Here is a 24071-nt window from a genome sequence, read left to right as displayed (position 1 = left end):
CTTTGTACCTCTTGAATTTTGATTGTGATACCTATTACCTAGTTTAAAATCTAATATTGAATTTTAAAAATAGTATCTATGGAGAGGATATTGCATTTTGGAAATTAAAAAAATAAATAAATGTAACAAAAGGTTTTTTCCCCTTGAAAGGAGGATACATGAAAATTTCCAGAAAGAAAAGCAAAAAGACAAATGAGTTGGTGGGGGGCGGGGGGGTGTCCACTAAAGGAACCTCAGCTTAATGTGTAATGTCTTAATATTTTGCAAGGAGAATGCAGTCACATTATTTGTGTAATTAAAAACTGAGCACACGTGGCAATCCCTGTAAAGCCTCTGGCACACAGTAGGTCCCTAGTACTTTCTTTTCCCTTCATGAGCCCAGGGCTTGGCAGGCAGCCCCTGACTTGGCAGCCAGAGCCTTCCTGACTTGGAGGGCTCAGCCAGAGGTTTGGACTTGATTGGGATGGGGGGGGGGTATCCCCCTCAGCCCCCATTCCAGGCAACATTCCCAAGGGCATGCTTCTATTCCTAATTAGAAGGCCTTGATTTACAAGCTGCCTTGGTGGGTAGACACAGTCTAAATTTAATTACTAGTTCGGTAGGGTAGAACTCGTGGATGGAGCAAGTTCATGACTCTGTGTGGAAATGACATAGCCCGGTTCCATCCCAACTTCTCAGTTGTGTTAGAAGATATAAAAAAAAAACAATGAAAAAAACTTTAATAAAGGTTTTCTCTGTGCCATCTACATCAGAATCACCAGAGCTGTTTGTTAGAAGTATGCTTGGGCCCCCTCCCACATCCTTTGAATGAGCCTTGGAAGTGGGGTCCAGAGATTCAACTGCCAACCCCAAAGCAGATAAATGTAGAAGCCAGAACTCAGTTATGCAAATACATTACTTGGCTCCCCAAATTTATTCTGAGTTCTGTCCCTTCCATGTCCTGGATTTGATCCTCTGGGGAAATGGGGATCACTTCTAAACTAGTGTCTCACATCTTGTCTGATCCTCCACTAGCTTCTCCACCAGCTAGTGCAGGGTGTTGGGGCAAGGGGCGGGGGCTCTGCCTGTTTGTACCCCCTTCCAATCTTCCCAGTCTTAGACCCAGACACTGCTGGCTTTTTAACTTAAAAGCTTAGAATTTGGTATTTTTGTCCTCTGGCTAGAGAGTAGAGTCATCTCAGGCACTAAGAGCAAGAGCTAGCACCCCACACTGTGATCTGAGGCCCTCATGGAAGCTGCTCTTTTCTTTCTTTTCACACAGGCTGAACCACCAGACATTTCTGTGTCAGTGTACAAGGACCTGGGAAGTGGCTGCTTCTCGGAGGAGAGAGCTGAGAGCATCTTATCTTAGATCTGCTGAGTCCCCACACCCAACACACACACTCACCCCAGGCAGCTGGGAAAGGACACCTCTGGTGACACAGCCAGTCCCCAGGCTTCTGCTAGGAGGGGGTGGGGCGCTGCATTGGGGAGGTTCTCACATCCGAAGACCCTGGGAAGGAAGCCTGGGTAGGGGAGGGAAGAAGCTGGCTCCTGTTTGTTTCAGGGACCAAGACCAGAGCCTCCCCTCCTTACCCTTCCAGGAATACAGTGAGCACCCCCACTAGGGGTCCCTAAGATGCCTCTTTATTCATTCTTGAGATTTGCCTTCACCCACCACAGCGGATAGGCAGCTCACCTAGTCCTGTCTTCTGGCTGCAGTGCCAGACCTGCTAAGAATGAGCTGGGTGGGCATGTACAGCTGCTGCCTCTGTTTAGAGGAACTAAAGAGATCAGTTAGGGGTGGAAGGGGCCCTGGATAATCAATCTCCTTAACCATGTTCCACATCAAGCCATTTAAGAAATATGTATTTAGTGCCTACACAGCTAACGCATTTTGGGTCCGGAGGCAGGACAGGAACTGATAAAGGTCACACCTATGAGGCTAATCCGCATGTAAAGTAGTCCCATGTAACCCGGTGCTGCAGTCGCCCCCTTGCCTACTGTTCTTGTTCTGCTTAAAAACAAACGAACAGAACAAAACAAAACAAACCCCGTCCCTTTCAGCCCAGGCCCTGCACCTGGAAAAAAAGGCTGAGCCCCCTTCTTGAGGCCAGGGTAGCTGACCCAACTCTGAGCAAGAGCTAGGTTTTAGCCAGTCTGCAGCCACCACGTGAATCAGCCCCACGAAGCAGCCTCATGCCCTCCTCCCTGGAGTCCTAAGCTTGCAGTACGGCCTGGCTTTCCAAATACCCCGGTCTGAACTCCACTTGTGAGGTGAATCTTTCACACCCACAGTGACTTGGCTGGGGTGTGGAATAAGAGCCTACCTCATCTCCTTTCCTTCATAACCCCCTACTCAGCGGCCAGGCGCCTTAGACCTTTGAAACATCTGCCCGCGGTGTGACAGATTGGTTCCCAACTACCACCACGCCACTGCACGTCAGCGGCAGAGGTCCAGCTTTGTCCTGGGACCAGTACTTGCCTTTTCTGATTTCCCACCTCTAGCCCATGCCAAGGGCTAAAGGTGGGTCACCGGGCATTGGGAGCTGGGCGTGAGACCAATGTGAGACCTTGGGCTGTGTGGAGTGCAGACTGGTTTAGAGTTTTCACGATAGGAGGGAGGACGTGGTTTGCGGATGTGAGGTGCCGTGAGTGAGAAAGTGGCAGAGGCGTGTGGGTGGCTGTGCAGGCTCTGGTGAGACAGGCAGGCTGGCGGTGGGTGTGCGGAAGCCGCAGAAGTCAGGTTGCGGAAGATGCGAGAGGATCCACGGCGCTAGGCCCACGGCTGCGCTGGCACGCCCCCCACCCGCCGCGCCCCGCCCCCGCGGCCGGGCTCCCGACCAGTCGCCACTGCGCCCCACCCCCGCCCGCAGTGCCCGGATGTGGGTGACGTGCAGCCGCCATCTTCCCGTCCCCGGTAGCCAGCGCCAGTCGGAGCCAGCGCGAGCCGCCATCCCTGTCGCTGCCAAGTCCTGCGCCCGCTGCCCCCGCCATGTGAGTCGGCTGTCCTTGCCCGCCCCAGGCTAGCCTGCGCCGGGCGGCCGCCCTGGGGCCGAGCTTGGCTCGCCCTCGGAGGCCGGGCCAGCGCCCGTGACTGCGCGCAGGCAGCGGGAGAACCCTGCCGCCCTGGCTGGTCGCGCAGGCGGTGGCTGCGGGAGGAAGCGGACCCGGCGTCTGCCCGCCCCTGCCATCACAGCTGCCGGTCATTTCGGGTCCACCCCTGACCACGTCTGTGAGGTCGCCCTCATTTGACAAGTGGGGAAACTGAGGCCTGGAGGGGGGAGGGGGCCCTCACTCAAGGTCACACAGCGCGTCGGCGTCGGACGGAACCTAGGGCTCAGGTTGGGTGGCCTTCCGGGAAGGAGGACGGGAGGGACGGATGTATGGACAGGGGAATGGGCGGAGTCCTGGCTGCGGGGCCGAAGGCTCCAGGCCCAGGGTCTTAATCCGTCCTTGCCCCTCAGGTCGGCTACCGCTGCCACCGCCCCCCCTGCCGCCCCGGCTGGGGAGGGAGGCCCCCCTGGGCCCCCCCCAAACCTCACCAGTAACAGAAGACTGCAGCAGACCCAGGCCCAGGTGGATGAGGTGAGTTGGGTTTGGGTGGGGGCAGCTAAAGACAGTCGGAAGGACACTGAGGGTTGGCAGACCAGTGCGGGTGTCCATCATGGGCTGGGCGTGATGGTAGTTCACGTTTATGAATTTTGAGATAAAAACATACTATGCCCCATCCGTGACTGTGTACACTTGGAAGGGTCTTGAGGTGTTAGCCTTTCTAGCCTGGGGTGTTTCAGCTTGAGCAGGTTAGTAGTACCGGGCAGGCAGCTTGAAACTCCATACATAGAGGGTGTTGCTATGACATTTGAGATATCTGGCTATCAGCATGCCCCTGATGTGTGCTCCTTGCATGTCCCCAGGTGTGCTAGGCATGTTCTGTATGTATCCTTGGCATGGTAGCCTGGCAACAGCGGGGTGCATGTTCCCTTTGTGGGCACGTGGTCGAGGAGTGCCCTCATTGAGGCGGGCCTTGGCACACCCCCTGCCTCGTGGGCCCCTCCTCCAGGTGGTGGACATCATGAGGGTGAACGTGGACAAGGTCCTAGAGCGGGACCAGAAGCTTTCGGAGCTGGACGACCGTGCAGATGCACTCCAGGCGGGGGCCTCCCAGTTTGAAACAAGTGCAGCCAAGCTTAAGCGCAAATACTGGTGGAAAAACCTCAAGGTAAGTGTGGAAGCAGGTAGGACTGGTGGATGAATGGGGGTTTTATGGTCTGTCTCACTGACCCTCCCCTCTCGCCCCCAGATGATGATCATCTTGGGAGTGATTTGCGCCATCATCCTCATCATCATCATCGGTGAGTAGGGCGGGAGTGGCTAGGGCCCTTTCTTTGGAGAGGTTTCCCCTATGAGTTCTGGGTTTTGAAGGTCATTAAGCTAGTTTTTACTATTCAGCAAAAAGCATATATAGCTGCCATTGGCAGTTCTGATTCATGTAGAGCCCAAAACCTTGATGTCATTTACCCTGTGCTTTGCCTAGTTCTGGGCAATTCTGTTAAGTATTTGGAAACAGGAAAGCTAGTGGATTCCCACTGCTCCCTTGAGGACCCTTTAGGCCTAAGAGCCCAGTCTGGGAACCCTGGAATTGGGGGATAGGAGAGCAGGAAAAGCCCAAGGGCTCGAGACATGGCTAGGAAACCAACCACCCAATTGTTTAAGAGCTTGTGGTCTCAGATGATTAGGGGTCTGTGGCCCCAAGGCCATACTGTGGGGTTGAAGAGACTTTGGAACCACCATCCAGCCTCTTTGCTTTATAGGTAGAGAACCTGAGGCCCACAGGGGAAGGGATGTCAGCCAGCCGGGGAGTGGGGAGGATGGGAGCAGGCCCGGCCTGACCCACAGCTTTCTCTCTCTCTCTCCCCTCTCCCTCTTCTTCCTTCTCTTTCCCTCTCTACAGTTTACTTCAGCTCTTAAACCCCTGAGGAGCCTGCCCTGCCCAGAAAAGGGCCTCTCCCCCCCATTCCCAGCTGCTCCTCCACCTCTCAGCCATATCTTCCAGCCTCCCATCCATGTGTGTGTTGTGTGTGTGGCCCTCTGTAAATAGCCAGCTGTTATTTATACATATATAATATTATATATATTTGGTCTGTTTGTAGTTTTATTACTAGAAGATTTTTCCGGTTGTCCTTAACACCCCTTCCTGAGGTTCCCGTCACCTTTCTTTTTCCCTCCTTCCCTTTCCCTCTTTTCCCGACCAGCCCCAAGTCTATTCATTTGCATCTGCTATGCAATAGTCCCTCTTCCTCCCCATCTTTCCTTGGATTTAGCTGATCCTTCCTCCCATCCTGGCCTTCCCCATACCTGTACCCCCCTACAAAAAAGACAAAAAGCAATTGTCCAGGCCTCCCTAGGTGAATCTTGTTTGCATCATTTGGGAGGCTCTGAGACTAGCCCCACTTTGTCCTAAGAATCCCAAGGTCTGGGAGCTTCCAGCATGTTAATTAGTAACCATTTGCATATTGACATCCTTTTTGGTTTCCTTTTTTTTCCATTGCTCCTCCATTCTTTCAACCTGTGTTTGTTTGTTTTTACACTAAGTAGTTAGTCTGCATTGGTCCTTGTATCACACTTTCATTTGCATGACATTACTTGTAGGTGGTGGGGAGCCTGGGCTTTTGGGGAGCCAGGCGGTTCTGGCCCCCAGAATCATCCCCTCCTAGCTCTTCTAGTCCAGTTTGCCTCCTCTACGCCCATTTTCCAAACCTCTTGTCCCCTCCTCTCCCTCCCCCCAGCTGGTGTGTAAGTGTCTTGGAGTTCAGTGTGTTATGGTGGAACAATAATTCTGCCACTTGGAGTTTCTCCCCACATTCCTGATCCCCAGTTTTCATGTGGGGCACTCAACTGACATTCCCATGGGGTTTCCCTCCCTCCCATCTGCCTGATCTTCGCCCTCCTCCTCCCACCAGAAGAGTTGGGGGTTGGCCACAATCTGATCTCTTTTGGGAGAGGTGGCTGCCACTGTGTGAGGGGTCATCACTGCCTTGGAGAGGAGTGGAGCAGGACAGAGAATCTCCCCAATTTCTGCCTGAAGTCTCCTCTGGCCCCACCCCTGCTGGGGTTTGGACTGAAAACCCTCCTCCCCAGTTTGGGAGGTGTTGCCTCCTTCACTGCCTAGCTTCTCTGACTGCCCCCCACCAAATTCAGGGCGGGGGTACTAGTCACTGCCAATGTGTGTGCGGGACTTGCTAGAAGATAGGGGTTCTCACCCCTCTTCAGGGTGATCAAGCCCAGAGAGAGCTGTCTCCTCCTTAGGTGAAGTGATAAAAGAAGGGTTCAATGTGTTTTTAAATGGCACAATTTTAGGGGTCTGAGGGTGCATTTCCTTAAACTGTCGCTGGAGGGGACCCCCAAAGTCTTTACTCCCCCACACTCAAGGTGTCTGTGTGGAGGGGGAACAGGGAGATCTAAGCTGTGGTGTAAAAGGGTAGGGAGAGATGCTGGGGGTGGGGGTGTTGTGCTCTAGGAGCCCCATATTTTCCCAGTGTCCCCTGCCCCCCCTTCCCTCACCCCATGCCCCCAATTCTGTGGCGCATCCAGATTGTGAAAATGTACAATAAATGTGTAATGAGTAACTAAGTGCTGTCTGTTCTAAGATCTTTTCTTAACCAGTGGGAAGAGTATTGTATCTCCAGGTTTAACAGGAAAGTTGAGAAGATACATTGGGAAAGGACTGACTGAGCTTTGCTGGAGGGCCGGACTTTTGGCAGGGCAAAGTATGATTCCCAAGGTGGCCATGGGGGAGGGGGTGGGCAGCAGCACCAAAGGTAGTTAGAATTGTTGATGATCCTGGTATCTCACCCCAATGAACTCCGAGGTCTAGGTTTCCCAGCATTCCTCCCCTTCTCCCTTAGCCCTTGATTTAACTCCCAGACACTGTGCAGTTGCTCTTGCAGTCATTTACTCATAGGCTTGAAGTAAATGGCCAACTTCTGTGAAACATCTCTTCCCCTTTGTGTGTGACATAGTGCCAGCATCCAGAAGGGGGTTAATAAATACTTACTGAACAAATTGCCCCAGGCAGATCCAGATGAGTGTGGTGTGGAGCTGGCTATAGATGGCCTGTTTTCCCCTGCACTCTGTTCTGGACAGATGACTCTAGTCCACAATGTCCTTGATGTGGTACCCTAGTATTCCTGTCTCTGAGTGCTTAAACAGTGAATGGAGAGTGCTAGAGCAGCTCTGGAGGGCTCACTTCTCTGAGTTGCAGCATGAGGATTCAGCAGTATTGGCAACCTAGATAGTGTTTCCCAAACTTGTGGGCTCCTAAGAACTATCAGGAATGCTTTTTTTTTTTCTTATTTTTTACACGCCTACAGCACCTGGTATTCCTAGATGGTCTCCCATCCAAGTGCTAACCAGGCTGGACCCTGGTTAGCTTCCAAGATCAGATGCGATCAGGCACATTCAGGGCGGCATGGCTGTAGACCAGAAATGCTTTTTAAAATAGATTTTCAGGCACCTTCCCTGGAGATTCAGCAGTGCTAAGGGGCCAAGATGATTCTTAAAATTAGGTACACAGTTGTTATGTCGTCTCCCACTTATTGAGGGCTTACTGTATTCCAGTTAGTGCTCAGCGCTTTTTTATATTTCATCTACTGAATACTTTCTAGGCAAGTTTAAGGTTCCTGTAGGCCCTAGGACCTGCCTTTATAGTGTCAAATCCTGGGTTTAAATCTTGGCCGTTACTGAGTAGTGTGTTAATCCAGATGGATTATGTAACCTTTCTGGATCTCATTTGTGAGATAGTATATAGTAAATGAGCCGGCCTCCTCCGGGTTTGTGAGAAGCGCCTGGCCCACAAAAAATAATTTAAGAGACTGCTACATCTTCATAGTCCTCATCCTCACGAGGCACTGAGGTCTGAAGACCGCATCACCCTAATGCTCGAACTTTACCAGCTTCAGGAAGCTTCAGGGAACCGCGGCCTTGGTCCCAGCGTGGGCGGGGGGCGGGGGGCGCTCTCGTCACACTTGGGATGGCTCGCCCAGATCTCCCCACAAAACCCCTAACCAAGGCCACCGCGCTCACATCTGCGCCTGCGTGCAGGCCACATTCGCTGCGCCTGCGCAGAGTGCATCCTTGGTTATGAGTGTCGTCAAGGAAAATCCCCAGCTTCTAGGTAAACAAGTTGCCGCGTGAGACCGCCGGCACGTGTCCTCAACAGCTCCGAAACCTCTCAGCCTGTAAGAAGGTTTAGAGGGCTGGGCTGGCATTTGCGTCACTGATCTGGGGAGGTCCGGATGTTGCCACAGCCAATATGAACTTCGTAAGTGGGCGTGGGCGTGGCTTTCTGTCATTTCCAATCAACGCGCCAGGACGGCCCCTCCCGCACGTGGATATTGTCACTGTCGGTTGGCAAACTGACCAATGAGATGATGGCGGCAGCAGGCGCCGCCAATGGTGGCTGTCTGAGGGCGGGGCAACCGCACGAGGCGCGGGGCATGGACCCGTGCCCTTAGGCCAATAAGCTTGAGGGGCGTGGCATCCCAGCTGGTAAACGGGCCTGGAGCAGCAAGTCCAAGTCTTTAAGGTCCTAATTGGGAAAAGATTGGATTTTGCATGCTTGCAGAGCAGTGAGTGAGTACTCAGGGATGGGGGAGAAGGAGCGGGGTCGTGAGTTTTTCTGGGTGTTCTGTCAGTAGGAGTATTAATGGAATGCGTGTGGGGGGTGGAGAGGGAATCCTGCAACTGCGTGATCGCTGCGGTGGGAGCCCTGATGAATGTGCGGAATAGAGATCGAGAACTCAGCGGTAGAGGGACGGGGGTGGGAGTCACTGACTTAGATCCTTCACTGCCCTAGGGTACCTAGACCACCGCCCTAGGGTACCTGGGGGGAGGTGCTTGGAAGCCCTCAGCGACATGAGCGAGCTGAGACTCCTGCTTCCAAGAAGGTACAGGGATGGGATCCCTGAGAGCGGGTAGGCGACATTCCAGTGCGTGGCTGCTTTTTGGGTATGTGCCTTAAGCACTTGAAAGAGGCAGGGGTACCTGGGGGGAGGGGCTTGGAAGCCCTCAGCGACATGAGGCTGGAGGGACACCCTGGTAGGGCAGGTGAGAGGGTTCCAAAGGTTTGACATGGTGGTGGTTTGTGTGACTTTGAGCCAGTTACATCACGCTCTAGATGTCTTATGTGTAAAGAGTAGAAGTTGGGCCTCGGAGTCACCCTTGGGAGTAAAGGTATTAGATCCTGAAAGGGAGGATGGGTTGGTGCAGATCGGCTATGCACGTGTTTTCCTGAGCCCCTGGAGGTAAGGAGGAACCAATAGGGTGCTCTGGTATCTGTACAAACAAGCAGGCCTGTGGTAAAAGGACCTCTGGAGTAAGGTGGGAGAGTGAGGAAGTGAAGTTCCTAGGAAATCACTGGGGCTGGTAGCTGCTAGGATGAGCTCAAGGACTTCAAAAGCATGTGAAAACTGGTCTATTATGATTCAAAGAGTGTGGGGAGTGCAAGAAGAGGGATTGGATGAAGTCTGTGTTCCAGGCACCAAACTCAGAATCAGCTGGATATTTGAGAGACCCAGGTTCCCCAGTGCTGGGTAACACCTCATATATTCCAGAAGGCTAAAAAGCCAGAATGACAAGCCATTATCAAAGCCCAGATTTCAACCCTGGGTTCTATTTGTTAAGAGCCTGAGAACATATTCTGAAGCAGTATAAAGTTTAGTAACTTCTGAGCTTTAGTTGATTCTTGTGGAATAGGGATAATACCTATCTCACAGGATTGTTCTGGGGATTAAATAAGATAATGTACATAAAGTGCTTAGCATAATGTCTGGGTCATATTTTAAAAATCATTTAGCTAAAACAAAATGCCTATAGGACAACAAAACAACAGTGATGGGGTGAGAGATTTATGTGAATGCTATAGTTGAGAACTATTCTCACATTCTCAAGCTTTTCGGTAAGTTTTGGTGGCTCCCTCCCCATTTCCCTCTTCCTGGTTCTGATCTTCAGGCACCAGCAGCCCCAAACCCTCATTCCACTCTTTAATCCCTCTCCCAGGATCCAGGCCCCAGGATGGACCACTTGTTCCCTCCCAGTTTGATTTCCTCATCTAAGAACCATTCTCCTCCCCCTCACTCCTCCCCCCTCTCTGCTGCCATAGTAACAAGAGATTCGGGCTCTGAAGGGGGCCTCTGAAGGAGCAAAGGTGCGTGTTCTCTTACAGAACCTGGGTCTCCAACTTCTCCGCCTTGGCTCTTTGGGATCCAGTCAGCAGATGTGTACAGTTTGGGAGAGGAGAAAAGCCAGTGCCAGGAGCTGTAGGAATAAGCTGAGGGGAGGGCAGATGCGAGTATGAAGAGAACCAGGCATAGGGGCGAAGGGGGGGACCCTTTTCTTCTAATCCTCTCTCCAGGAATCCCTGGTTTTGGGACAGGACGGCTGTCGTTGTGTTGGGGGGAGGCGCCTGAGCTGGGAGCATGTCCTGGGCCACCAGCCAAGAGAACACGATGTTCCCAAGTGCGCTGGCCGCCGCCCTCTCGGGCTGGCCGCCTCCCAAACCGCTGCCTCTCCAGCCTCCCTGCCCCACATTCCCCAGCTGTCTTGCCCCGCCCCCTTCCTCCGCTTTGACGTCACCGCTGTCTCCCGCCCCCTCTTCTCCACTGACGGCAGCAGGCCTGGTTACTGTGGGGACCGTGAGGCAGTACAGCCAGAGAGAGAGAGCCCTGGGAGCAGTTGAGGGCTGCTGGAGCGATGTACTCTTTTGTCTATGCAAGAAATAGATATGGAGGTGGAGGTGGGACAGCAAGGACTGCCTGTATCAGGGGAGATCACACCTAAATCCCTGAGGAGAGCTGAGCACGAAGAAAAATGAAGTTTCCGGAAAATGAGACTAGAGATGGGGCCATAGTATGTGAGTTGGGGTGCATTTTCAGGGTGAGACTAAAATCCGGGCTCTCAAATCCTGTTTCCTGTGTTTTCTTGCTTTGGTTTTTCTAGGTTATCTTATATCCCCCACTCCCAGCTTTTCCACAGAGTCTACTCCCTGCCCCCCCTCCCCAACGGGGAACACCATTGTTAAGGAAAGCTTAGGCCACGTGACAGTGAGGGGAGTGCACCCAAAACTGATTATGTCAGCATCAGCTTGGGGGCCTCTTTACTTGCCGCCCACATCTCCAGGGAGCCCTGAGATAAACTACTCATCACAGTCCTGGATGCAGGGGTCTGTGTAACTGCAGCTCTCCTGGGCCCAGCCTGGCACTTTATCCCCCAAATCAGGCCCCTATCTTTTTTTAGAATTCAGTGTTGTGCTCCCCTTTCTTTTAAAAAAGTTATAATTTCCTGTCCCTTCTCCAATGCTGAGGCCCCTTCCTCTCCCCTATCAATCCTTGTTAACAACAAAATCACCATTTTTATTGATCACCTACCATGTGTCAGGTTCTGTTCTGGGAGCTGGGGAATAGTGAAGGAGACAGATGATGTCCTTGGCTTTCTCTTTTCCTAGTGGTAGGGATCTGAAGCCCTTGCCACTCCGCTTTTCTCTGTCTAAACTCCCAGTTGGTCTTTTCTCTCGTCCACTCCCTTTGTTCCCCTGTAGCCCTGACTTCCTAGCCCCCCACTTTTGGGGCAGCCCTAACTATAGGTGGCTGCATCCTTAGGAGAGAAGCACTAGTCATCCCCCGACACACCCCCAGACGGCCTGGAGACCTTTTTTTCTGATTGGCCACAGAAGCACCTGCCATTCTTTCCTTTGACAGCCCTTATTGGCTCTTGTTGCCGTTTCTATTGTTTGTATCGCCCCCCACTCCATCATATGTGGACCCTCAATTGCCCTCCTCCTAGCTGTCCATAGGATTTGAAGTGTCAGAGGAAGGGGTTGGGTAAAAGGGATTTATTATGATGACAGGCTGGGGAAGAGAACCCAGGAAACGCCAAGTCAGGTTTCTGTCTGTTCGCCACCTCCCAGGGACCAGCCATCTCACCCAGCTTGGCCCACCTCCCAGGGTCTGCATTCCTTTTCTCCACCCCGAGGAAGGCCAAATTGTCCTGTTCTGCAAGGCTGGTCAGTTCAGAAAGTAGACATCTCTTAAGCACCTGCGGTGCCCCAGGCATTTTCCCGGAAGAAGGACAGCTTCCCTTCCCCTCCTTCCCCTCCCCACCCATTCAATATCCACTATACAAGGCGTCCTACGCCCATTGGCTGGGCGGTGGTGTCTGGGGCCCTTCAGCTCAGTGCCAGCACCCAGATCCACGTGCGCCCGTGTGTGTGACACAGCCCTGACCTCAGTGGGGGCCAGTAGCCAATCAGGCGCCAGGACGAGATCCCCAGCCAATCCGGGGCGGGGCCTGTGGCTCCGCCGTCAGGAGGCCAATGAGGGGCAGTGCCCGGCATTATGCAACCCGCCTCCTGGCCCCGCAGAGCTTCCACTCTGCTGCGGGCTGCAACAGCGGCGGGCAGGCGGTCGGCGGGCGCTCGCGCGGACAGGTAGGCGTCTCCGTGGCCCCCGCCACTTCCACTCCGCGCCGGACTGCCGCCACTTAAAGCCTGATGTGCCGCTTTAGGTCCAGGCGCTCAGACGGCACACCAATAATCCATCTTTCTTGCCGTTGTCCACCCCCTCTGTGCCCCCGGGGACCCAGGTGTTCCTTGCAACCTTGCACCAGGTGTCTTCACTCCTGACCCGCTTATCTTACCTCCCGCTTTGCCTTCCGCTCCCAGCTCTCCTGGCCCCACGCGCGACCCTCAGCAAGCATGCCCTTTGCCGCCTTTCTTATCACTCTGGGGTCCCTGGCTTTGACCGCGCACCAGGACCCTCCAAGGCTTTCCACGGTTCCCTCTCCAATTCCTGGCCCGGCGCCGGCCGTGATGTCAGCCTGTTTCGGGCTGGAACATCCCGTTCCCGGCGCTAGTTCCTGCTGTTGGCTACAGCCTTCCTTTTTTTCCTGGCGCTCAGAAAATGCTTGGGGGGTTGGAGGTGTGGTTGAACTGGGAGTAGGGGAGGAACTATCCGCTGGCTGTTGTGCGTTCCTTGCTCAGAGCTGAGCGTGTTTGCTTCGGATGGGGGTGGGGTAGGGGTTGTCTGAAAAAGTAGAGGACTGAGAAGAGAGGGTTCCTGGGTCCCTGACAATGGCAGGTGCCAGCTTCGGTTCTGGGGATCAGGCGAGGGTGTAAGGGCCGAAGAAAGGCTGTGTCGTCTTGACCAGAATGACTGAGATCCAGGCGAGCGCCAGGCTGCTTTTGCGCGGAGGGCGGTGGCGATTGTGTTTTGCCCTAGAGAGCAAGGCCCAGGAGTTGGGGCCCCGTGGAAACCCTATGGGCCGCCCCTCTTGCGGCCACCGGGCTCTCAGGGGAATGGGACTGTATTAGAGGTGGACGACCCCTGGCCACACCCGCCAGTGTGGGAGTAGGTCGATCCCCGCTTCCGCCGGGAAATGGGGGAGGGGTCTGCCTCCCGCCCTCCTGTAGTCCCTCCAGCAACCGCTGAGCTCAGCTGATGACGTCGGTTTCCCTGGCGACTGCGACGGTGGCGGAAGCGCGTGGTGGGGCCGTGCACGTCCCCGCGCATGTGCGGCGGGGGCGGTGCCGCCCCCGGATAAAATTAGCCCAGAGCCCTAAATATAGGAGGCGAGAGACTCACTCCCTGCCTAGTGGCCTTGGAGTCCCCCGCAGAGTTGGCGCCCGATGGGAATTTGGGCATGGGACGTGTCTGGGCTTTGGCCCACAGCCATAGTTATAGTGGACTGTTCAGGCTCTGCTTACCCAGGTCACGCTGGCAAGCGTTGTGGGGGATGGCCAAAAAGAGGCTCCTTCCCACCTACAACCCCCCTGCAGGAACTGGAAACAGAACTTACCTACGTTCCCTTTTGGAAGCCTAGGTCCCAGGAGCGTAGGGACAGGCAGAGGGGAGGGTCTGAGTGAAGCCGACAGGTACTGTGAAGTTAACAGCCCAGTTTTCGCTAAGCCCTCCTTCCTTGTCTTCCTCTTTAGGTGCTGGCTGTGATCGAAATTCTCAATCCTCAGAGGCTTGGGTCTCCCACTTCATTCCCCTAGCTAGGCCTCCTGGCCCGCCTTGTGCATCCGTGGTGGCCTCTCCGCCATCCCTGTTCTCTGCTTGCCCTCCCCATGGACCAGACATGAGTGACCCCCTAGAAGGGGTTGATGGGGGAGGGGATCCCAGGCCAGGGGAATCCTTTTGTTCTGGAGGGGCCCCATCTCCTGGGCCTCCACAGCACCGGCCTTGCCCTGGCCCCAGCTTGACTGATGACACGGATGCCAACAGCAATGGCTCAAGTGGCAATGAGTCCAATGGGCCCGAGTCCAGGGGTGCATCTCAGCGGAGCTCACATAGCTCTTCCTCTGGCAATGGCAAGGACTCAGCCCTGTTGGAGACTACTGAAAGCAGCAAGAGGTTTGTATGGTTGTATGTTATAGGGTTGGGGAGTGGTCTTGTGAGCAGGCTGAACTAGGAGACAGGCTCATGCTGCTGACTACTTTTTCCTCATTTTGGGCTTGTTGCTTCTTCCTTAGCACAAACTCTCAGAGCCCGTCCCCACCCAGCAGTTCCATTGCCTACAGCCTCCTGAGTGCCAGCTCAGAACAGGACAACCCGTCTACCAGTGGCTGCAGGTTCGTGGGGTGAGGGCTGGGGGAGAAGCTGGGGACCTGGGCCATACTCTGGGGCTAATGCCTATACCCCTGCTTCCTTTGGTCCTGCAGCAGTGAACAGTCAGCCCGGGCAAGAACCCAGAAGGAACTCATGACGGCACTTCGGGAGCTCAAGCTTCGGCTGCCGCCAGAGCATCGGGGCAAGGGCCGCTCTGGGACCCTGGCCACACTACAGTATGCTCTGGCCTGTGTCAAGCAGGTGCAGGGTGAGTGGTGTTTCCTAGGAGGGCAGTGACCTGGTCCTGGGCTACTATAGTGAGTCAGTCTCCTCACTGAATGCCCCACTGCCCTTTCCCTGCAGCCAACCAGGAATACTACCAGCAGTGGAGCTTGGAGGAGGGTGAACCTTGTGCCATGGACATGTCTACCTACACTTTGGAGGAGCTGGAGCACATCACGTCTGAGTACACACTTCGAAACCAGGTCAGTCACAGCCTGGCCTCTCCATCCCAACGCACCCCTATTCCCATTCCCATGGCTCCTGAATCTGCTCTTGTCCCCACTCTCCTGCCCAGGATACCTTCTCCGTGGCTGTCTCCTTCCTGACAGGCCGAATCGTCTATATTTCGGAGCAGGCAGGTATCCTGCTGCACTGCAAGCGGGATGTGTTCCGGGGTGCTCGCTTCTCAGAGCTCCTGGCTCCCCAGGATGTGGGCGTCTTCTATGGTTCCACTGCCCCATCTCGCCTGCCCACCTGGGGCACTGGGGCCTCAGCAGGTGAGGTCCCCAAGTGCTGGGGGGAGGGATGAGTGGTCCCAGGAAGCTCCTGCTGTAAGGGGACAGGGGACCCAAGATTTTCCTCGCTGGGTTCTCCTCAGCTTAGGGAGAGTGTTGAGGGGCTGTGCTTACCTCCCTTCTGGTCTGTCCCAGGTTCAGGCTTTAAGGACTTCACCCAGGAGAAGTCTGTCTTCTGCCGTATCAGGTAGGTGGGGTAAGTGGGAGCAGACTCCTCCTACCTTCCATTCCACCTTTCTTTACTGTGTGAATCGTGATCTTGAGGTGGAGGGTGGGTAGCCCTTCATTGATAGTCCCTAACTTCTCTTTTTCTCCCTTGCTAGAGGAGGTCCTGACCGGGATCTGGGGCCTCGTTACCAGCCATTCCGCCTAACCCCGTATTTGACCAAGATCAGGGTCTCAGATGGGGCCCCCACGCAGCCATGCTGCCTGCTCATCGCAGAACGTGTCCACTCGGGTTACGAAGGTACGCAGGCCAGGGCCTGGCCTGGTGGGAGTAGGAGGAAGGGCACCTTATCCAGGCTGGGGGTGAGTCAGAACCTGAGTCTGGGAGGCATGATCCAGTCCCTCAGAATTTTGGAACAAAGAAGGTATTATAAGGATAAAGGTTTGAGATCTCCTTTAGAGGTGTAGTTGGATAAGAACTCTGAGCTAGAAGAGGGCAGAGAAGAGTGCTTTGTTCTCAGTTTCATACCTACTATGGGGCACAAAAATGGTCCAGACTGTCTTTGTAGGCTAGAAGGCCCAGGACAGAGCTGTAGGGAGGATTGCCAGCCAGCCTGGACCCCAGGCAGCATGGAGGGCTAAGGAGCTGGACCATTCCAGATGAAACCCAGTGGCCATACTTTCTTTACTCAGCTCCTCGGATCCCTCCCGACAAGAGAATCTTCACCACACGACACACGCCTAGCTGCCTCTTCCAGGATGTGGACGAAAGGTGAGGTCAGGATCTAGAGGAAAAGTGATTGGCCAGGGCTGAGACCATGGCCAGACTGATGCCTCCTCCCATTTCAGAGCTGCCCCGCTGCTCGGCTACCTCCCCCAGGACCTCCTGGGGGCCCCAGTGCTCTTGTTCCTGCATCCCGAGGACCGACCCTTGATGCTGGCTATCCACAAGAAGAGTGAGTTTCTCTCACATTGCTCTTCTTTTCTGGCCATCTCCAGGGCTTCTTAATGGCTGCCATTATAATTATGTCTCTCAGTGCCTTTGTCTCCTGGATCTCCAATGGGGTGGTTTTCTATCTTACTCAGCTCTCCCTCCTGCTGATCCCCACCTCATTTCCACTCCCTTCAGTCCTGCAGCTGGCTGGCCAGCCCTTTGATCACTCCCCTATCCGTTTCTGTGCCCGTAATGGAGAGTATGTCACCATGGACACCAGCTGGGCTGGTTTCGTGCACCCCTGGAGCCGCAAGGTAGCCTTTGTGTTGGGCCGCCACAAAGTACGCACGTAAGTGCCCCAGAGCTGGCATTGGGATGTGGGACAGTGTGGGAGGGGCCAGGGCTCGACTTAACTCTTTTCCACCCTGCAGGGCACCCCTGAATGAGGATGTGTTCACTCCACCAGCCCCCAGCCCAGCTCTGTCCCCGGACCCTGATATCCAGGAGCTATCTGAGCAGATCCACCGGCTGCTGTTGCAGGTGAGAGTTGAGAGGAGGAGGCTTGGGAGATGAGGAAGGTGTGGGGTGCAGGGCTATAGACATCTAACCCGTTTTTTTCTCCGCTTCAGCCAGTGCACAGCCCCAGCCCAACGGGGCTATGTGGAGTCGGCCCTGTGACTTCCCCAGGTCCTCTCCTCAGCCCTGGCTCCTCCAGTGATAGCAATGGGGGTGATGCTGAGGGGCCTGGGCCTCCTGCCCCAGTGAGTGTCCTCCCACTTCACCCTTCTAGTCTCCCCTTCCCCTGTCCTTCTCAGAATCAGTATTGCCAATCCCAGAGGAACTCTGCCTCTTCCCCACTCCTCTTCCTTCTTGTACTGCTCTCATGTTCTCCACGCCTCTCCACGGGTACCTTCTTATACTGTGCTTTGAGCTCTTGACATTGGCCAAGTCCCTCCAATGCTGCCTCCTGCCCTGTTTTGTCCCATAGGTGACCTTCCAGCAGATCTGTAAGGATGTACATCTGGTGAAGCACCAGGGGCAGCAGCTTTTTATTGAGTCCCGGGCTCGGCCTCTGCCCCGGCCCCACCTCCCTGGTAAGTTGGTGAAGGTAGGGTGAGGAGTGAGACCTGGGGGTCCCCTCACCTTCACCCCAACCCAGAGGAGCTTTCCTTTTTTTCTCCTTGGTGCAGCTACAGACACATTCAGGGCCAAGATCCTTCCTCGCCATTCTCCAGACCCAGAGCTGGAGGCAGCCCCTCCTCCAGTCCAGGCCCCACTGGTTTTGGCTACTGAAGAGGCTGAGAGAAAAGAAACCTCCAGTTGCTCCTACCAACAGATCAACTGCCTGGACAGCATCCTCAGGTAAGGCCGGTCCAGCACCTTTTCCCACTTGGGCCCTGGCCCCACCCACCCCAGGTCCTGCTCTTATGTCCTCTGCTGTATCACCAGGTACCTGGAGAGCTGCAACATCCCTGGCACGACCAAGCGTAAATGTGCCTCCTCTTCCTCCTGCACCACCTCCTCAGCCTCTGATGATGATAAGCAGAGGACAGGTCCAGTCTCTGTGGGGACCAAGAAAGGTAAAGACCTGGTACATGCCCTGCTCCTACTGCCCTGTCCTGGCCCGCTGGCCCTGTGTCTCTATCCTTCTGTCTTTGGGGCCCCCACCTTGCTCTGCCTTGTACCCCTCCCAGCCTCCAGATCTCCAGACTCCTCCCTACTGTCTGTCCTTCCTCTTCCCTGGGATTTCCTCTCCTGACCTCCTGGTTGGGGCGGCAGTGGTAACTGGTGCCATCTCTCTGCACAGATCCGTCGGCAGTGCTGTCTGGGGAGGGGGCCACCCCTCGGAAGGAGCCGGTGGTGGGAGGCACCCTGAGCCCGCTCACTCTGGCCAATAAGGCGGAGAGCGTGGTGTCCGTCACCAGTCAGTGTAGCTTCAGCTCTACCATCGTCCATGTAGGAGACAAGAAGCCCCCGGAGTCGGGTATGGGCATGGAGTGAGGCGGGTAGTGCCCAGGTTCCCCATGGTCCCCTAGCCAGAGCTCCCTCCCTCCTGCTTTTCCTCTCCCCCTCTGGCCCTAATTGGAGAGAAGGAGGCCTCCATTTTATCTTGGGGCTACCGCTTTTTGCCTCCACCTCCACCAGCCTTTGCTGCTTTCTTTCCCCCATTTTGCTTCCTGTGTCGTTGTTGTCAGTTCACACACAAAGTTTGGGGTGGGGGGTTCAACCCTGAGGTGCTGACCATAGAGAGGGTCTGAAGGCTAGGACTGTTGAAAACTCCTGAAGGGCACTGACTTGAAGAATGTGGGAGGGAAGGGCAAGGGGTGGGCTTCCCTTCCAATGAGAGTTATGGGTTGTCCTAGGGTAGTGCCACTGAAGGGGATTGAGTATTCTCCGTATCCTGGACAGCTTTGCATAGAGAAGAAGGCCCAGAGCCATTCCTCATCAGGGAGGAGGTCAAGAGATGCACATGGCCCAGGCTTGTCACTGGGGCATAGGCCAGGGGTTAGCTAAGCTGTCGTACAGGGAGGGTGTGGTATGGATGTGTTAACTCCTCAGGTGATTCTGATGACTTTTCCCCAATCTCACCTTCCTCAGACATCATCATGTTGGAAGACCTGCCTAGCCTGGCTCCAGGCCCAGCCCCCAGCCCAGCCCCCAGCCCCACAGTAGCCCCTGACCCAGCCCCAGATGCTTACCGCCCCGTGGGCCTGACCAAGGCTGTGCTGTCCCTGCACACACAGAAGGAGGAGCAGGCCTTCCTCAGCCGCTTCCGTGACCTCAGCAGGCTGCGTGGACTTGATGGCTCCTCTGTGGCCCCCTTGGCCCCTGGTGAGCGAGGTAGCTACCTGTTACCTCCCTGAGCCTGCCCTCTGCCCCATCTAGGACCAGACTGTTGTGGGGAGGGGGTTCTTGAGGGAGATGTTCCTGCTCCAGGGACCCAGGCTGGTGCTCCCTCCACCATCAGGGTGCTGCCTAGAGACAGACCCCTCACTAGCCTCTCCCCATGAGGCTGGGGTTCCAGGCTGGAGCCAGAGGAGGGCAGCCTGGAGGTTTGGTACTGAGAAAGGTAGGCAGAGGTGCTCTGCTCCAGGTAAGCTATTTCAGGCCCAGCATGGGGGCTGGAGCAAGAAGTATGCCCACTTAGGACTGACTCAGTTGTTGCTGATTAAGAGATTTATACAAACTCCGTGCCGAATACAGGCAAGGGTTGGGATGACTCTAAGTGGGGTTGGGGTTTGAGGGCAGATGGCAGCCCAGCAGGTGCTTGAGGGGAGGCCCCCTGCAGGCAGAAGCAGGGTTCAGGACTGGGCTTTCTTGCCCACCTCTTCACTCCATCATGAGCTAGGCAGAGCACAGCCTTGACTGGCAGAAGGAACACCAAGGCTGGCAGTGCCTGCAGGAGTTTGGCAGATGGACCGGAGCCTCCTGCCTGTTCGTCCATGGACCCACCCTGCCTCCTCCCATCTGCCAGCGTGCCTCTCTCTTCTGCACATCCCCAGCTTGACCCCTCATGTAACCTGTCCCTGGCTCCTTTCTCAATAAATCCCCCTGTCCCTGCCTCCTGTGATTCTTCCCTGAAGGTTTCTATCTCCCCACAGTCCCCTCTGTTCTGTGTGGGCTGGGAAGCCAAACTTGTCTCCTTGGCCTTTGCCTGCCCTCTCCCTGGTCTGAGTGGCAGGACAGTTGGGGTGACAGGGGCACTAACCTCCAGGTTGAGGCCTTCGCTAATCCTGGTCTCTCCCCACAGGCTGCCACCATGGTCCTGTACCCCCCAGCCGCCGCCATCACTGCCGATCCAAAGCCAAGCGCTCACGTCACCACCAGACCCCACGGGTCGAAGCGCCCTGCTATATCTCCCATCCCTCACCTGTGCCACCTTCTGCCCCCTGGCCCCCACCATCAGCTACTACTCCCTTCCCATCTGTGGGTCCAGCCCCACCCGCCTGTAGTGTTCTCACCTGAGGCAACCCCCAGCCTCCCCTCTGCCCCTACATCTGTGCCTCTGCAGCTTTCCCCAGCCCCCTGGTGACCCCAATGGTGGCCTTAGTGCTCCCTAACTATCTGTTCCCTACCCCATCCAGCTATCCCTATGGGGTACTCCAGACCTCCACCGAGGGGCCTCCTACCCCTGCCTCCCATTCCCCTTCTCCATCCCTGCCCCCACTGCTCCCCAGCCCTCTCCACCGCCCGGACTCTCCGCTATTCAACTCGAGATGCAGCTCCCCGCTCCAGCTAAATCTACTGCAGCTTGAGGAGCCCCCCCGTGTTGATGGGGGTGCTGTTGCAGGGGGCCCTGGGAGCAGTTCTGGGCCCCTGCCTCCCAGTGAGGAGGCTGCTGAGCCAGAGGCCAGACTGGTGAGCACTGACTCTCCTGAATCCTCTTTTGGCCCCCACATAGCCCCTATCCCCTCACCCCTCCTCCACTTTGCACTTCCTGCCCTCTGTCTGCCTGGCATTGCCATCTCCAGAAGATAGTGTCATGGGGTGAGACCCCAGGTGAATTTCTGAATGAGGCAGAAATTAGCTGCTTCACCTGTGAAGCGCGGACAGTCCTGTCTGACAGGCAAGTGAGGACATCCCAATAACTTCTCAGTGTGCATCTGCCACTTGGAAATAGTCCAGCGTTATGTCTCTACTCTTTGCCAAGTCTCTGCTCTCTCATTCTGGCCCCACTGTCATGGAGAGGGGATCAGGGTGGGTTGGGTGTGCCCCCCAATCAGTGGAAGCAGTTGAAGGGAAACCCAGGTGTTAATCCTTTAATCCCTCCCTGTCCTCCTTCCACTTCTCTCCAGGTGGAGGTAACTGAGTCTTCCAATCAGGATGCGCTTTCGGGCTCCAGTGACCTCCTAGAGTTGCTGCTGCAAGAAGACTCTCGCTCTGGCACAGGCTCTGCTGCCTCAGGCTCCTTGGGCTCTGGCTTGGGCTCTGGATCTGGTTCAGGCTCACATGAAGGGGGCAGCACCTCGGCCAGCATCACACGTGAGTACCCCCCACTAACACGTCCCAGGGTAGAACAGTGACTGGGGAGTTGGGAGGTCAGGCCCCACCTTGGCTGAACAGCCTGGGCCCACAATCTGCTTCCTAAGGCCAGTGGGCTGGACATGTGGCATTGAGGAAGTCCTTGAGGGAGGCCTTGCGAGGTCCCAGGGGTGGAAGCGCCAGCCAGCCTGACTTTGTTGGCTGGGCCCCCTGCTTCACAGGCAGCAGTCAGAGCAGCCACACAAGCAAGTACTTTGGCAGCATCGACTCTTCTGAGGCTGAGGCTGGGGCTGCCCAAGCCAGGGCTGAGCCTGGGGACCAGGTCATTAAGTACGTGCTCCAGGATCCTATCTGGCTGCTCATGGCCAATGCTGACCAGCGTGTCATGATGACCTACCAGGTGCCCTCCAGGTGAGGAGTTTGAGGCCTCCTCTGCCTCCCTTTCAGAGGGAAGGGGTAGGGGGCTGGCCCACCCTTATTCCCTAGGTAACTTGGGGTTTTCTTTTCTGGGGGTGGCTCTTTGGCTTCCCATTCTATCCTCTGCCTGTTGGAGCCCTCTTATTAGTTCCTCCCAGGCTCAAGGCAGCTTTCCTGGTCTTAGAATCCCTGAATTCCCAGAGCACTGGTTCAGGGAATGAGCATGAAGCAGTGGATGAGGAGTTGTGGTAGAGGAAGAATGCTAGCCTCTCGGGCCCTGGCCCCTGCTCCCAGTCTTCTGAACCTCTTCTCCGGGCAGGGACATAGCCTCAGTGCTGAAGCAGGACCGGGAGCGGCTCCGGGCCATGCAGAAGCAGCAGCCTCGGTTTTCAGAGGACCAGCGGAGGGAACTAGGTGCTGTGCACTCCTGGGTCCGGAAGGGCCAGCTGCCTCGGGCTCTTGATGTAATGGTGAGAGAGAAGTCTGGGCTAGGAGGGAGAAGAAAGAATTGAGCTCAAGTCGAAAGGATAGAGGCTCAGGGCTGATCCCTTTATTGTCCTTGGATCATTAATTCCGAAGGATGTTAATTCCACTAAGTTTGCTGCTGGGTTATATAACATTAAACCACATGAGTTTTCTTTTCTGGGCCAATTCTATGCTAATGTACATTGTTACTGCCCCATAGTGGGGTCTGGATACAGGGTATGGTGCATTTTCAAATCTTGTTGGCCCCATGTGCATCTGTGTGGACTAATGTTTCTTCAGAGTACATTTTGGGAAGTACTCTTGGGCTGGGGATAAGGGGAGCTGGGCTAGGAGGTCAGCAATGAGAGAACTTTGCCTGACTCACTCATCCCTTTTCTCCCTCCAAGGCCTGTGTGGACTGCGGTAGTAACACCCAGGACCCTGGCCACCCTGATGACCCACTCTTCTCGGAACTGGATGGATTAGGGCTGGAGCCCATGGAGGAGGGCGAAAGCAGTGGTGGTGGTGGTGAGGTTGAGGGTGGAGATGAGGCCCAGGCCCAATTTGGGACCAGGGTCTCAACCTCTCAGGACCTAGCCATGGAGGAAGAGGAACAAGGTGGGAGCTCATGCAGTCCAGCCATACCTGCCACAGATAATGGCACCAGCTAGACTACATTTTGGGGCAACTTCCAGGAGTGCATGAGAAGCTTCCTTCTCCCATGCTTCGACTCTCAGAATACAGATGTGGCTGGACCAACCAATAGCAAAACTATCCCAGCTTCTCCCATTGTAGGGGGCTGGACCCCCATAACCAGCCCAGGATCCTGGGGTTGCCTCTAGCCTCTGAGAGAACAGAGAGTGGAACTCTTCAGCCCAGCCTAGAAAAGCCTCACCTCCCACCCCTGGTGAGGAATCCTTTCTTCCTCTGGACAAGGTTGCTGATAGGCTGTTGAAGTGGTCTCTCCAAGTTTCAGCTGTGCCAGAGTCCTGGTCTGCCAGGGTTGGGGACTGTACTTATTTATTGGGGGAGGCAGCCCTCTCTCCCACCTCCTCCTCAGATGGGAGGAGGAGGGCCTGAGGCCTAAGCAGGAGCGGGTGGTCCAAACCCTTAGCTGCTCCAAGGTGGGGAAAGTTGGTGGACCATGGAGTCCCTGGTGCTGCCCCTCAGGTGGGACCCAGGCGTTCTCAGCTGTACCTCTACCGATGACATTTGTGTTTTTGATATTGTGTCTGTTAATATTTTTTAATACAAAACAAAACAAAACACAGGACTTTGTGGAATGAAATTTGGGGTTTGGGTGAGGGGAGATCTTTGTGGGGAGGTGTGGCCGACTTCCTAGAAAGTTGTAGTGAGTGAACAATTTCCATCCCTCTTCTCCCCATACCCTTTCCAGCTGAAGAGCCTTGCTGAGCCTGCTAAATCTCCACCTAATTCAAATCCTCTTACCTCTAACGTTACCTCAGCTGCACTTGTCCTGGGAAAGAGTGATGAGAAGCAACTTGTGGCTAAGGGCTTGTGCAACCTCCAACATGGGTCACAGTGCCTGAGGAGGGGAAAAGCCCACTTAACTTACTAGTGTCCTGAAGCAGTTGAGGGAATTTGACTTTGTCGCCACACGGAGAAGGGCTGAAGGTGTTAGGTGACTAAGGGACTGGGAGTAACATACCCATACATGGTCAAGTTGGCTCCCAAAGGTGTGGAAGAAGGAAGGGACAGACTGTTAGC

The 24071-nt window shown here is 55.1% G+C and overlaps 1 protein-coding gene and 1 pseudogene across 1 annotated transcript; one reads left to right on the top strand and one right to left on the bottom strand.

The window, feature by feature from the left end:
* Positions 1-2836: 2836 nt before the first annotated feature.
* On the top strand, positions 2837-23609 carry PER1 (period circadian regulator 1). The gene is given in 28 exon segments (XM_039847280.1): positions 2837-2976; positions 3447-3567; positions 4043-4201; positions 4283-4334; positions 13967-14387; positions 14507-14605; positions 14696-14850; positions 14946-15067; positions 15160-15361; positions 15515-15566; positions 15703-15845; positions 16238-16316; positions 16394-16500; positions 16674-16827; positions 16910-17018; positions 17108-17239; positions 17467-17572; positions 17669-17840; positions 17928-18058; positions 18286-18462; positions 19077-19319; positions 20230-20408; positions 20410-20479; positions 20482-20837; positions 21275-21461; positions 21683-21872; positions 22198-22348; positions 22751-23609. Coding segments are annotated over 28 exon segments (4335 nt in total). The 5' UTR covers positions 2837-2974; the 3' UTR covers positions 23015-23609.
* Positions 7344-7462, bottom strand: LOC120589939 (uncharacterized; annotated as a pseudogene).
* Positions 23610-24071: the final 462 nt, after the last annotated feature.

The sequence above is a fragment of the Pteropus medius genome, unplaced genomic scaffold (genome assembly GCF_902729225.1).
Source record: "Pteropus medius unplaced genomic scaffold, Ma_sr-lr_union100, whole genome shotgun sequence".
Taxonomy (NCBI): domain Eukaryota; kingdom Metazoa; phylum Chordata; class Mammalia; order Chiroptera; family Pteropodidae; genus Pteropus; species Pteropus medius.
The sequence above is the reverse complement of the archived record's forward strand: the minus strand, read 5'-3'. Positions and strand labels throughout refer to the sequence as shown.